The 13,261-nt window shown below is 44.0% G+C and overlaps 1 protein-coding gene across 1 annotated transcript; it reads left to right on the forward strand.

Moving 5' to 3' along the window:
• Positions 1-3,517, forward strand: LOC115159990 (zinc finger protein 664). Its single transcript, XM_029710189.1, has 2 exons — positions 1-551; positions 1,936-3,517. The coding sequence occupies exons 1-2, from the start codon at positions 359-361 to the stop codon at positions 3,066-3,068; spliced, it is 1,326 nt and encodes a 441-aa protein (XP_029566049.1). The 5' UTR covers positions 1-358; the 3' UTR covers positions 3,069-3,517.
• The last annotated feature ends 9,744 nt before the right edge of the window (positions 3,518-13,261 follow it).

A 13,261-nucleotide genomic window follows, 5' to 3' on the forward strand; every position in this document is an offset into this window, starting at 1 on the left:
GCATAAACTATGCATCTACAACGCTCTACTCAGAAAATGCCTTAAATTCCGTGACCCGGAAGTGAATGGGGAGTGGGCGGTATTTTACGTGGGGGTGACGGGAGTAGTGAGGTTTGTCGGGATTAAAGTTAGTTAAGAGAATAGAGCAGTATAGATATGTCGTGACCGGTCTCATATTCCAGTTCAGTAGGCTGCGGTGTATGCACCTGTCAATTGGTTGCGATTCGCCTTTTTAGTGTTGCTAACGAGACGCTGTTTTTTGTTCCAGTGCTAGCAACCAGGGTCCGTTCATATATAGCTCAGTGCTAGCAAGCTCGTAATTCAGGTAAATAGCAAACTAAACTTGCATGCCCTGAACATGTCTAAAATACTGTTGTTCAGAGTGTTTCTTAACCAGCGATTAACGGCGGCTGCTGAGGAGATATTCGAGGTAGTTGAACAAACGATAGCAGAGTACCAGGAAGAATGTTTCCGTACAAAGGAGGAGAACGTCCGTTTACAGAAGCTGCTGGATATCGTCATTAAACCTGAAATTAAGGTACACCGAGCAGGTTTGTCGCTTTAACTGTCATTTTCTGTAAATAATCCTGTTTTCCAGAAAGCGTCACTCGAAAATTCCTCTAGAAAGGAATTATACCAGTTTATAGGCAAATTGAAAGGGTTCTAACAATGAATTTATCCTTAAGATGCCTTTGGGAAACCTGTCCCAGATCATCAGACCAATGGTTCTAACGATACATTTATCCTTAAGATGCCTTTGGGAAACCTGTCCCAGATCATCAGACCAATGGTTCTAACGATACATTTATCCTTAAGATGCCTTTGGGAAACTGGTATATAGCCTAATTCCTTGCTAAAGATGAATTTTATAGTACAAACCTAGCCCTAACTACCTTTAGCGCATATTGACGATAGTATCAAAGACAGCACAGTATGTTTGGTGGACAGTACAGTGGTGTCGTGATCCGGAATGATACGCTGGGATGTTGGGCTGTTTATTAAGTTTGAAGGGTGAATGTAGCACATGACGATGTGTGAACTGCACTCAATGGCTAGTATATGAGTGGCACGACCGGTAGAGACGCTTCAGGGAGTATGTGGTACTCTGTGAAGCAGAGGTCCTGTGGTCAAGCCAGGTATGTGCCGAATAGGGAGGAAGTGGTACCCGCTAAGCAAGCAGCGTGACATCCTTTAAGCGCCACTGTATGTTTAGAAACTCTGTGATAGTAATTTATGGCCGGGGGAGTTTTGTTAAGAGCCTCGACACTTGCTCTAAACATTAAGACACATTGCTTGCGGTACAATTTTGAAAACATAAGTAATGTACAGTATATTTCATATCAGCGTGAATTAAAAATAAATAAATAACGGTTAAATTACTACACACCTTTTAGGGTTAATTTCACACATGGTCATATTTCCATGTGACAATGCTTGTTTTAGGGAAGACAGGTGGAAGACAGTCAACGTTCTGCTAATTAGCTATCTGTGTCTGATCATCTGTGTGTAAACGGAAGAAGGACCCCACAAGCTGGCGACCGAAGTCGCATATGCGCCCGGCCACCACACGGAGTCGCTAGATCGCGATGGGACAAGGACATCCCAGCCGGCCAAACCCTCCCCTAACCCGGACAACGCTGGGCCAATTGTGCGACCCCTCATGGGTCTCACGGTTGCGGCCGGCTGCAACACAGCCCGGGATCGAATCCGGATCTGTAGTGGTGCCTTAGACCACTGCGCCACTCGGGAGGCCTTGTAAATTGATTTTGATGTAATATGAAGGGATGCTTCTGCAAAAGCCAATGGGGATCCAAATAATCATAAGACTATAAGGAGTAAGGTTAGGTAGGCTCCTTTAGTCCATTATTGGGCTAGTACAGGCCTAGGCCTAAATCCAGCATTTGTGGTTTCATCCCCTTTTTTTCTTCTCTCCAGACCTCCAGCAGCTCATTGTCTCTAAGGAAGAGGTTCCCCCTGAGCAGCAACACTGTGAGAAGGAATGGAGGCCCAATCTGGGGCAGGAGGTTAAAGAGGAACAGGAGGAACTCAGGACCAATCAGGGGGAAGAGCAGCTTCAAGGGCTGGAGGAAGAGTTCATATTCTCTCCTTCCTTTGTGAAAAGTCACTATGATCAGGTTTCAAGTTGGACCTCACATTTTCCCAGCACCTCAAATGAACAGATCAACACAGAATCTGATGGAGAGGACTACAGATTATTAGAAACAACCAGTGACACCCAGACTCTCGCTGCAGTTAATCTAGACTGTTCTGTAGCTAACTCCATGGGTTCTCTAGTTTGTCATATGAAAATGCATGCGAAGGACGCAGACGATAGTGGTGTGTGTGAAAAAAACTTTCATTCCACGGAGAGTATGCAAGATCACCTCCAAACTCATATTGACACTAGGTTTTCTTGTGATGTTTGTAGTAAATGTTTCACTATGAGTAGTAAACTGAAAATGCATATGAGGTGCCACAGACGGAATCTACTTCCATGCCCTTTTTGTGGTAAATATTCCAACAGTGCAGCTAATCTGAAAGTACACATCAGGACCCACACAGGTGAGAAACCTTATCAGTGCCGTGATTGTGTGAAATGTTTCAGCTGTAAATCTAATCTGAAAAAACACATCAGATGTCACACAGGGGAGAAACCGTATCATTGTCCTGACTGTGGCAAAGGATTTACTCAGAGTGCCCATATGGGTATGCATATGAGGATTCACACAGGGGAGAAACCACATAGCTGTAGTGTATGTGGCAGGTCTTTTAGCAATGGCCCTCATCTTAAAGTGCACATGAGGACCCATACAGGTGAAAAACCATATAATTGCAGTCTTTGTGATAAATGTTTTAGTAGTCATTCTGGTCTGACAGTTCACACAAGGACTCACACAGGGGAGAAACCATATATATGTCCTTTATGCAAAAAAGGCTTTACATCAGCAAGTAATTTAAAGGCCCACAAAAAGCGCCATACTAAAAGTAAAAACCGTGTAGGTGTTATGGTTGTGGCAAATGCTTCACTACAAAGGAGTCCTAATGAAGGCATCAGTGGGAATAAATGAAAATGCTTTGTGGGGGAAAACAGCACCATTGAGGACTGAGAGAGACATTGTAGCTACAATCTGTGAGAGGATATATGCCTCAGTATACTGCTCTTGGTTGAGTAAGATGAGACTGAATTAGTTGAACTAGCGGAACATTGTAAGAAGCCCACATGTCAAACAGAGATCAGTTAGTGGATTTCTGAGCAACAGGAGTCACTGCCCAGTACCCATCATTAGGCATAATCTGATAGCCCAGAACAAATCCTACATGCATGGACCCATCTGATTCTGGGTGCTGTGTGTTGGTGTTGAAATCTGCACATTTCTTTTTCATGTATAGTTCTACACGTATTGTTCTTGTGGTCTAAAAATGTACCCACTGTATGTTATACATTTTTGTATTTAGTGCCTAGAGGTTGTAATTGTCCAGAAGGTATCATAGAATAAATGTCTGTTTACATTCAGAAGAGTTTCTACCTGGTCTATTCTTTCTCGTCTGTCATGAGCATGTGTTTCATGATCATACCATTTTATCTATGCTGTGAATGATAATTTGCACAACTCAACAATAATCTGATTCAATGAATACAAACAGTCATATTTGTAATGTTTCATGCACACTTAATAAGCTACCTACAGTGCCTTCGGAAAGAATTGAGACCCCTTGACTTTTTCTACATTTTGTTAGGTTACAGCCTTATTCTAAAATTTATGAAATTGTTTTATTCCCTCAATCTACACACAATACCCCATAATGACAAAGCAAAACAGATTTTTAGAAATGTTTGCTAATTTAAAGATAAAAAAAATTGAAATATCACATTTACATAAATATTCAGACCCTTTACTCAGATTTTTAGAAATGTTTGCTAATTTAAAGATACATTTTTTTATCTTCAACTTTGTTGAAGCACCTTTGGCAGCGATTACAGCCTCTGGTCTTCTTGGGTATGAGGTTACAAGCTTGGCACACCTGTATTTGGGGAGTTTCTCCCATTCTTCTCTGCAGATCCTCTCAAGCTCTGTCAGGTTGGATGGGGAGCGTTGCTGCACAGCTATTTTCAGGTCTCTCCAGAGATGCTCGATCGGGTTCAAGTCCGGGCTCTGGCTGGGCCACTCATGGACATTCAGAGACTTGTCCCGAAGCAACTATTGCGTTGTCTTGGCTGTGTGCTTAAGGTTGTTGTCCGGTTGGAAGGTGAACCTTCACCCTAGTCTGAGGTCCTGAGCTCTCTGGAGCAGGTTTTCATCAAGGATCTCTCTGTACTTTGCTCCGTTCATCTTTCCCTCGATCCTGACTAGTCTCTCAGTCCCTGCCGCTGAAAAACATCCCCACAGCATGATGCTGCCACCACCATGCTTCACTGTAGGGATGGTGCCAGGTTTCCTCCAGACGCTTGGCATTCAGACCAAAGAGTTCAATCTGGTTTCATCAGACCGGAGAATCTTGTTTCTCATGGTCTGAGAGTCTAGGTGCCTTTTGACAAACTCTAAGCGGCCTGTCATGTGCCTTTTACTGAGGAGGGACTTTTGTCTGTTCACTCTACCATAAAAGCCTGATTGGTGGAGTTCTGCAGAGATTGTTGTCCTTCTGGAAGGTTCTCCCATCTCCACAGAGGAACTCTAGCGCTCTGTCAGAGTGACCATCAGGTTCTTGGTCACCTCCCTGACCAAGACCCTTCTCCCCTGATTGATCAGTTTGGCCGGGCAGCCAGCTCTAGGAAAAGCCTCGATGGTTCCAAACTTCTTCCATTTAAGAATGATGGAGGCAACTGTGCTCTTGGGGACCTTCAATGATGCAGACATTTTTTGGTACCCTTCCCCAGAGCTGTGCCTCGACACAATCCTGTCTCGGAGCTCTATGGACTATTCCTTTGACCTCATGGTTTGGTGTTTGCTCTGACATGCACTGTCAACTGTGGGACCTTATATAGACAGTTGTGCGCCTTTCCAAATCATGTCCAATCAATTGAATTTACCACAGGTGGACTCCAATCAAGTTGTAGAACATCTCAAGGATGATCAATGGAAACAGGATGCACCTGAGCTCAATTCAGTCTCATAGCAAAGGATAAGGTAAATAAGGTTCTGTTTTTTATTTTTAATACATTAGCAAAAATGTCTGAACCTGTTTTCGCTTTGCCATTATGGGCTATTGTGTGTAGATTGCTAAGGTTTCTTTTTTATTGAATCCTGTAACTGATTAAGGCTGTAACGTAACAAAATGTGGAAAAAGTCAAGGGGTCTGAATACTTTCCGGAGGCTCTGAATATACCAGCATCTAACATATATATATATTTTTTCTATCCCTCGCAATTTCAATTACGATCTTGTCTCATCGCTGCAACTCATTGCTGACCCCGGTCGTCAGCTGAACAGCGTCCTCTGAAACATGACCCGCCTAACCGCGCTCCTTAACACCTGCCAGCTTAACCCGGAAGCTAGCCACACCAATGTGTCGGAGGAAACACTGTTCAACTGGTGATGGGGGTCAGCCGGCAGGCACCTGGCCCGCCACAAGGAGTCGCTATGGCACGAAATACCAAGTAAAGCCCCACCGGCCAAACCCTCCCCTAACCCGGACGATGCTGGACAAATTGTGTGCCGTCCTATGGGAAAGCCCACAACAGCCGGTTGTGGCACAGCCCGGGAATGAACCCGGATCTGTAGTAAGGCCTCTAGCTCCGCGATGCAGTGCCTTAAACCGCTGTGCCACTCGGGAGGCCCACATCTAACATATTCTAATGGCTCATGAAGAGACTTTTGCCCGTCTAAATTCGACCCCTGCACTGAAGAGCAATATGCCTACAATTCCAAGAAGCCAGCATGGGAAAGGTGGACTGGATATTTACTATCTTGGTTATTGTACAATATCCACAAGTAAAAAGGGAGCTCAATTTGGAAATAGGCACTTGACTGAGTTTGCAGACTGATGGGGGGCTATGACAACTTTATAAAGATCATCTTCTATCTAGCGGTTCTCAAACCTCCCCCAGCCGATCCATGTATTTGAGTTCGCACACCTGATTCAACTTGTCAACTAATGCTGCGTTCGTAACCAAGTGGGAGGTGGGAATTTACCAGTTGTGAAGTCTTAAATACCAGTTGGATGCATCCACATGCTTTGACCTCGTTGAGAAATGCAGATTGGCTAAATGGCCAACAAGCAGCATAAACCATAAACTAAAAGTACAGCTATCATGCTTGTTAACAAATTATAGTGTTCAAACAATAAATGAATAGATTATTTATTATAACAATGTTTTGTTACATTTAACTGCTGAATATGCTGTTGTCGAGGTCATTTCGTTAGTAGGTGACGTTAGATGTGGGAGAAGTGTGAGCTCAGGACGATAGACGAGTTTCCTACTAGTAATTACAAGTTGGATTTTTCCCACTCGTGTGGTAAAGTCACAATTGGTTATGAACGCAGCATAATCATCAAGCCTTACATGAGGTGAATAAGGTGAGCTAGTTCAATGCTACAACAAAGTTGTGAAATATCTGGAGGTCACAGATGAGAGGTTTGGGAACCACAGCACCATGCACTGGTCCTCGGATGGGATCTCCAGTCCTCGGCGGCCTGATTGCAGACATACTTTTGCCCCAACCTCAGCTAACACACCTGACTCTAGGGTACACTGTGGCCCCGTCCGACGATACCCCCGGACAGGGCCAACCAGGCAGAATGTAACCCCACCCACTTTCCCAAAGCACAGCTCCCACACCACTAGAGGGATATCAACAGACCACCAACTTACTACCCTGAGACGAGGCTGAGTATAGCCCACGAAGATCTCGTCCACCGCACAAGCCCGAAGCGGCGCAAAACTGGACAGGAAGATCACGAGTTGGTCGAGTCACAGACAAGTGACGCACCCCTCCTAGTGATGGCATGGAAGAGCACTAGTAAGCCAGTGACTCAGCCCCCGTAATAGGGCCTGTGGAGAGAGTGGAGCCGACCAGGCAGAGACAGCAAAGGCGGTTCATCGTGCCAGTGCCTTGCCGTTCACCTTTGCACTCCTGGGCCAGACTAGACTCAATCAAAGGACCTACTGAAGAGATGAGTCTTCAGTAATGACTTAAAGGTTGAGACTGAGTCTGCGTCTCTCACATGGATAGGCATACTATTCCATAAAAATAGAGCTCTATAGGAGAAAGGCCTGCCTCCAGCTGTTTGCTTAGAAATTATAGGGACAATAACAAGGCCTGCGTCTTGTAACTGTAGCATACGTGTAGGTATGTACGGCAGGACTAAATCGATGAGATAGGTAGGAGCAAGCCCATGTAATGCTTTGTAGTTTAGCAGTTAAACCTTTATCAGCCCTAGCCTTAACAGGAAGCCAATTTTGGGGCTTTACCATGTTTCATCGAAATGTACAGCTTTGTATAGTCCACATAGCAGTGAAAGTTGACATTGTGTTTCCGAATGACATCGCCAAGAGTTCTAGTGAAAAGAATAACGGTCCTAAAACAGGACCTTGAGGAACGCCGAAACTTACACTTAATTTATCAGAGGACAAACCATCCACAGAGACAAACTGATATCTTTCAGACAGATAAGATCTAAACCAGGCAAGAACTTGTCCGTGTAGGCCAATTAGGGTTTTTAATCTCTCCAAAAGAATGTGGTGATCGATGGTGTCAAGCAGGTCTTGGAACACGAGGACAGATGCAGAGCCTTGGTCTGATGCAATTAAAAGGTAATTTGCCACGTTCACGAGTGCAGTCTCATTGCTATGATGGGGTCTAAAACCAGGTTGAAGCATTTCGTATACATTATTTGTCTTCAGGAAGGCAGGAACAGCTTTTTCATTTTTTTTTTTAGAGGAATGGAAGATTCAATATAAGCCAATTTTTTTTTATTGTTATTTTTTTTACATTTTCCGGGTCAAGGTTTGGCTTTTTCAAGAGATCCTTTATTACTGCCACTTTTAGTGAGTTTGGTACGCATCCATTGGATAGGGAGCCATTTATTATGTTCAACATAGGAGGGCCAAGCACAGGAAATAGCTCTTTCAGTAGTTTAGTTGGAATAGGGTCCAGTATGCAGCAGTTTAGAGGCCATGACTATTTTCATGAATATGTCAAGAGATACAGGATTAAAAAACTTGAGTGTCTCCATTGACCCTAGGTCCTGCAGTTCTGTGCAGACTCAGAACAACTGAGCTTTGGAGAAATACTCAGATTCAAAGAGGACCTGGCCGTATGGTGCAAGGAAAACAACCTCTCCCTCAACGTGATCAAGACAAAGGAGATGATTGTGGACTACAGGAAAAAGAGGACCGAGCACGCCCCCATTCTCATCGACGGGGCTGTAGTGGAGCAGGTTGAGAGCTTCAAGTTCCTTGGTGTCCACATCACCAACAAACTAACATGGTCCAAAGTGATGTCATTCAGAAACATAATGTTAACTTTCACTGCTATTCAGATGATACACAGCTGTACATTTCAATGAAACATGGTGAAGCCCCAAAATTGCCCTCCCTGGAAGCCTGTGTTTCATACATAAGTGGATGGCGGCAAATGTTTTACTTTTAAACTCGGACAAAACGGAGATTCCAGTTCTAGGTCCCAAGAAACAAAGAGATCTTCTGTTGGATCTGACAATTAATCTTGATGGTTGTACAGTTGTCTCAAATAAAACTGTGAAGGATCTCGACGTTACTCTGGACCTTGATCTCTCTTTTGACGAACGTATCAAGACTATTTCAAGGACAGCTTTTTTCCATCTTTGTAACATTGCAAAAATCTAACTTTTTTGTCCAAAAACAATGCAGAAAAGTTCATCCATGCTTTTGTCACTTCCAGATTAGACTACTGCAATGCTCTACTTTCTGGGTACCCGGATAAAGCACTAAATAAACGTCAGTTAGTGCTAAACATGGCTGCTAGAATCTTGACTAGAACCAAAAAATGTGATCATATTACTCCAGTGCTGGCCTCTACACTGGCTTCCTGTAAAGGTTAGGGCCGATTTCAAGGTTTTCCTACTAACCTACAAAGCGTTACATGGGCTTGATCCTACCTATCTCTCTGATTTGGTCCTGCCGTACATACCTACACGTACGTCACGGTCACAAGACACAGGCCTCCTTATTGTCCCTATAATTTCTAAGCAAACAGCTGGAGGCAAGGCTTTCTCCTAGCTTAATTTTTATGGAACGGTCTGCCTATCCATGTGAGAGTCGCAGACTCAGTCTCAACCTTTAAGTCTTTATTGAAGACTCATCTCTTCAGTAGGTCCTATGATTAGGTGTAGTCTGGCCCAGGGGTGTGAAGTTGAATGGAAAGTCACTGGAGCAAAAAACTGCCCTTGCCTGGCCGGTTCCCCTCTCTCCACCGGGATTCTCTGCCTCTAATCCTATTACGGGGACTGAGTCACTGGCTTCTTGGTGCTCTTCTATCCCGTCCCTAGGAGGGGTGCGTTACTTGAGTGGGTTGAGTCACTGACGTGATCTTGATGTCTGGGTTTGGCGCCCCCCCTCTGTGTTGAGTCACTGATGTGATCTTCCTGTCTGGGTTTGGTGCCCCCCTCGGGTTGGTGCCGTGGGGGAGATCTTTGTGGGCTATACTCAGCCTTGTCTCAGGGTAGTAGGTTGGTGGTTAGAAGATATCCCCTAGTGGTGTGGGGACTGACTGTGCTTTGGCATGTGGATGGGGTTATATTCTGCCTGGTTCACCCTGTCCGGGGGTATCATCGGACGGGGCCACAGGCCTGATGTCTCCTTGCTGTCCCCAGTCCACCTGGTCATGCTGTTGCACCAGTTTCAACTGTTCTGCCTGCGGCTATGGAACCCTGACCTGTTCACCGGATGTGCTACCTTGTCCCGGACCTGCTGTTTTCGACTCTTTCTACCGCACCTGCTGTCTTGACCTCTGAATGCGCGATTATGAAAAACCAGCTGACATTTACTCCTGAGGTGCTGACCTGTTGCATCCTTTACAACCACTGTGATTGTTATTATTTGACCCTGCTGGTCATCTATGAACGTTTGAACATCTTGGCCACGTACTGTTATAATCTCAACGCGGCATAGCCAGAAGAGGACTGGCCACCCCTCAAAGCCTGGTTCCTCTCTAGGTTTCTTCCTATGTGCCTGCCTTTCTAGGGAGTTTTTCCTAGCCACCGTGCTTTTACATCTGTATTGCTTGCTGTTTGGGGTTTTAGGCTGGGTTTCTGTATAACACTTTCTGACATCGGCTGATGTAAAAAGGGCTTTATAAATACATTTGATTGATATGCACATGTTTGGTATAGTACAAATCAATTTTTCTGGACACTGGATGAAGTCTGCCTAAATATTTTGGTTTCATTTTCTTAAGACAATCCAGGGACCTCATTTATAACCTTTGCATAAATTGAACACATAAATATCTGCATGCCCATTTCTGAAAAAACTGCACATCCACAAAAATATTGACATGTATAAACTTGGCGCATGCCATAGTCCTACATACGCATGTTTCGCGCTATAAATCAGACCTGTCGTAAAACGTGCGCCCGCGAACTAGACCATCATAAATATTTTATGGTGACAATAACACCCTTATTTGCTTTATACTTTGGAGTTGTTGGAATTAGGCCAAGACAATGGCAAACTTGATCAAATGTCTTTGGAGATGTTGGTAAAAATTTATATTTTGCAGTGACATTTGCTGTAGGCCTATCTGACCGTTTCTGAAAGACAAAAACAATTGCAAATTGTTGTGGACCTGTAAACAGATAGATTGAATGCATTTATGTTTTGCATTCACCTTTTCTGGAACCTAATTATTCTGCACTGCCCACAAATTCTGAAACAAAAAATAAACTACAGTAGGTCTACTTACAGTGGGAGCCTACACACTCCAATGCAAAATATCAACTGTCTGTTCACCTGCATTTTATAAACCGCACGCCGTGTGGTCTGCATAGAGCAAAATAGGTTGCTTGAAATAGCTTATCTATTTACTACTGTGAAATCGGTCCAATTAAATAAATGGGAATAAATGGGAAGAATGGTAGCCTATCCTAACTTGTTGTAGGCATATAATCTATTTCGCGAGTCTCCTATGAAACCATCACAGTCAGAAAAGGTGAGGATTTTATTCTGCAATGATCATGGAAATTAAATAAATAATAGGAAATATGCCTATTTCTAAACTGAACAAAAATATAAATGCAACGTGTAACGTGTTGGTCCTGTGTTTCATAAGCTGAAATAAAAGATCACAGACATTTTCCAGAAGCACAAAAAGCTTATTTCTCCCAAATGTTGTGCACAAATGTGTTTATGTCCCTGTTGGTGAACATTTCTCCTTTGCCAAGATAATCCATCCATCTGACAGGTGTGGCATATAAAGATCTGATTATAACAGCATGATCATTACACAGGTGCACCTTGTGCTGGTGACAATGAAAGGCCTCTAAAATGTGCAGTTTTGTCACACAACTCAATGCCAAAGATGTCTCGAGTTTTGTAATTGGCATGCTGAATGCAGGAATGTCCACCAGAGCTGTTGCCAGAGAATTGAATGCTCATTTCTTTACCATAAGCCGCCTCCAACGTCGTTTTAGAGAATTTGTCAGTATGTCCCAGCGGCCTCACAACTGCAGACCACATGTAACCACACCAGCTCAGGACCTCCACATCCGGCATCTTCACCTGTGGGATTGTCTGATACCAGCCACCCGGACAGTTGATTAAACTGTGGGTTTGCACAACCAAAGAATTTCTGCACAAACTGTCTCAGGGAAGCTCATCTGCATGCTTGTCATCCTCACCAGGGTCTTGACCTGACTGCAATTCTGCGTCGTAACCGACTTCAGTGAGCAAATGCTCACCTTCTATGGTGACTGGCACGCTGGAGAAATGTGCTCTTCACGGATGAATCCCGGTTTCACCTGTACTGAGCAGATGGCAGACAGTGTTTATGGCGTTGTGTGGGCAAGCGGTTTGCTGATGTCAACATTGTAAATAGAATGGTCCATGGTGGCAATGGGGTTATGGTATGGGCAGTCATAACCTACGGACAATGAACACAATTCCATTTTATCGATGGCAATTTGAATGCACAGAGATACCGTGACAACATCCTGATGCCCATTGTCATGCCATTCATCCGCTGCCATCACCTCATGTTTGGGCTCTCGAGTGGCGCAGTGGTCTAAGGCACTGCATCTCAGTGCTAGAGGCATCACTACAGACTCTGGTTTGATTCCAGGCTGTATCACAACCAGCCGTGATTGGGAGTCCCATAGGGCGGCGCAAAATTGGCCCAGCGTTGTCCGGGTTAAGGTTTGGCCGGGGTAGGCCGTCATTCTAATAAGAATTTGTTCTTAACTGACTTGCATAGTTAAATAAAATAAACATTTCAGCATGATAATGCACGGCCCCATGTCTCAAGGATCTGTACACAATTCATGGAAGCTGAAAATGTCCCAGTTCTTCCATGGCTTGCATACTCACCAGACATGTCACCCATTGAGGATGTTTGGGATGCTCTGGATTGATGTGTATGACAGCGTGTTCCAGTTCTCGCCAATATCCAGCAATTTTGCACAGCCATTGAAGAGGAGTGGGACAACATTCCACAGGCCACAATCAACAGCCTGATCAACTCTATGCGACGAAGATGTGTCACACTGCATGAGGCAAATGGTGGTCACAGCAGATATTGACTCATTTATTTAAATTGACTGATTTCCTTATGAACTGATTTTTGTTCAGTATATATTCCCCATTTGCACAAGGCTACTACTAGACTACTTTTGCCTTCATGCAATGCAAGACTTCAACCACTAGAAACTGTGCACACGCATGGTCTAAGGTTTGCGCTAGGATAAGCACATTCTCACGTCAAAGTAAAGTTTTCATGAATGCCAACTTTTGCGAGAAAACTGGTGCATGCATGTTTGGGGCATATTTTGTGCGTTCACAACATAAATGAGGCCCCTGGACCAGACTTGTCCAGAGAAGATTGTGGATAAATACTTTTTTTTTCCACTTTTCGATCTGTAAAATACTAAAGACATACGTAAAATACCTTTTTGACATATTTTTCCAAAGATAATTAAGCAATAAGGCATGATGGCATGTGGTGTATGGCCAATATACCTCGGCTAAGGGCTGTTCTTTGCATGACGCATCGCGGAGTGCCTGGATACAGCCCTTAGCCGTGGTGTATTGGCAATATAACACAAACACCTTATTGCTATTATAAACTGG

This window comes from Salmo trutta, chromosome 23 (assembly GCF_901001165.1).
Source record: "Salmo trutta chromosome 23, fSalTru1.1, whole genome shotgun sequence".
NCBI classification, from domain to species: Eukaryota; Metazoa; Chordata; class Actinopteri; order Salmoniformes; family Salmonidae; genus Salmo; species Salmo trutta.

Bases quoted from the DNA above. Each gene is read 5' to 3' on its own strand.
- LOC115159990 (XM_029710189.1), top strand. From the start codon at position 359: ATGTCTAAAATACTGTTGTTCAGAGTGTTTCTTAACCAGCGATTAACG. The intron at 552-1,935 runs GTTTGTCGCTTT...TCTTCTCTCCAG, and splicing joins AATTAAGGTACACCGAGCAG to ACCTCCAGCAGCTCATTGTC.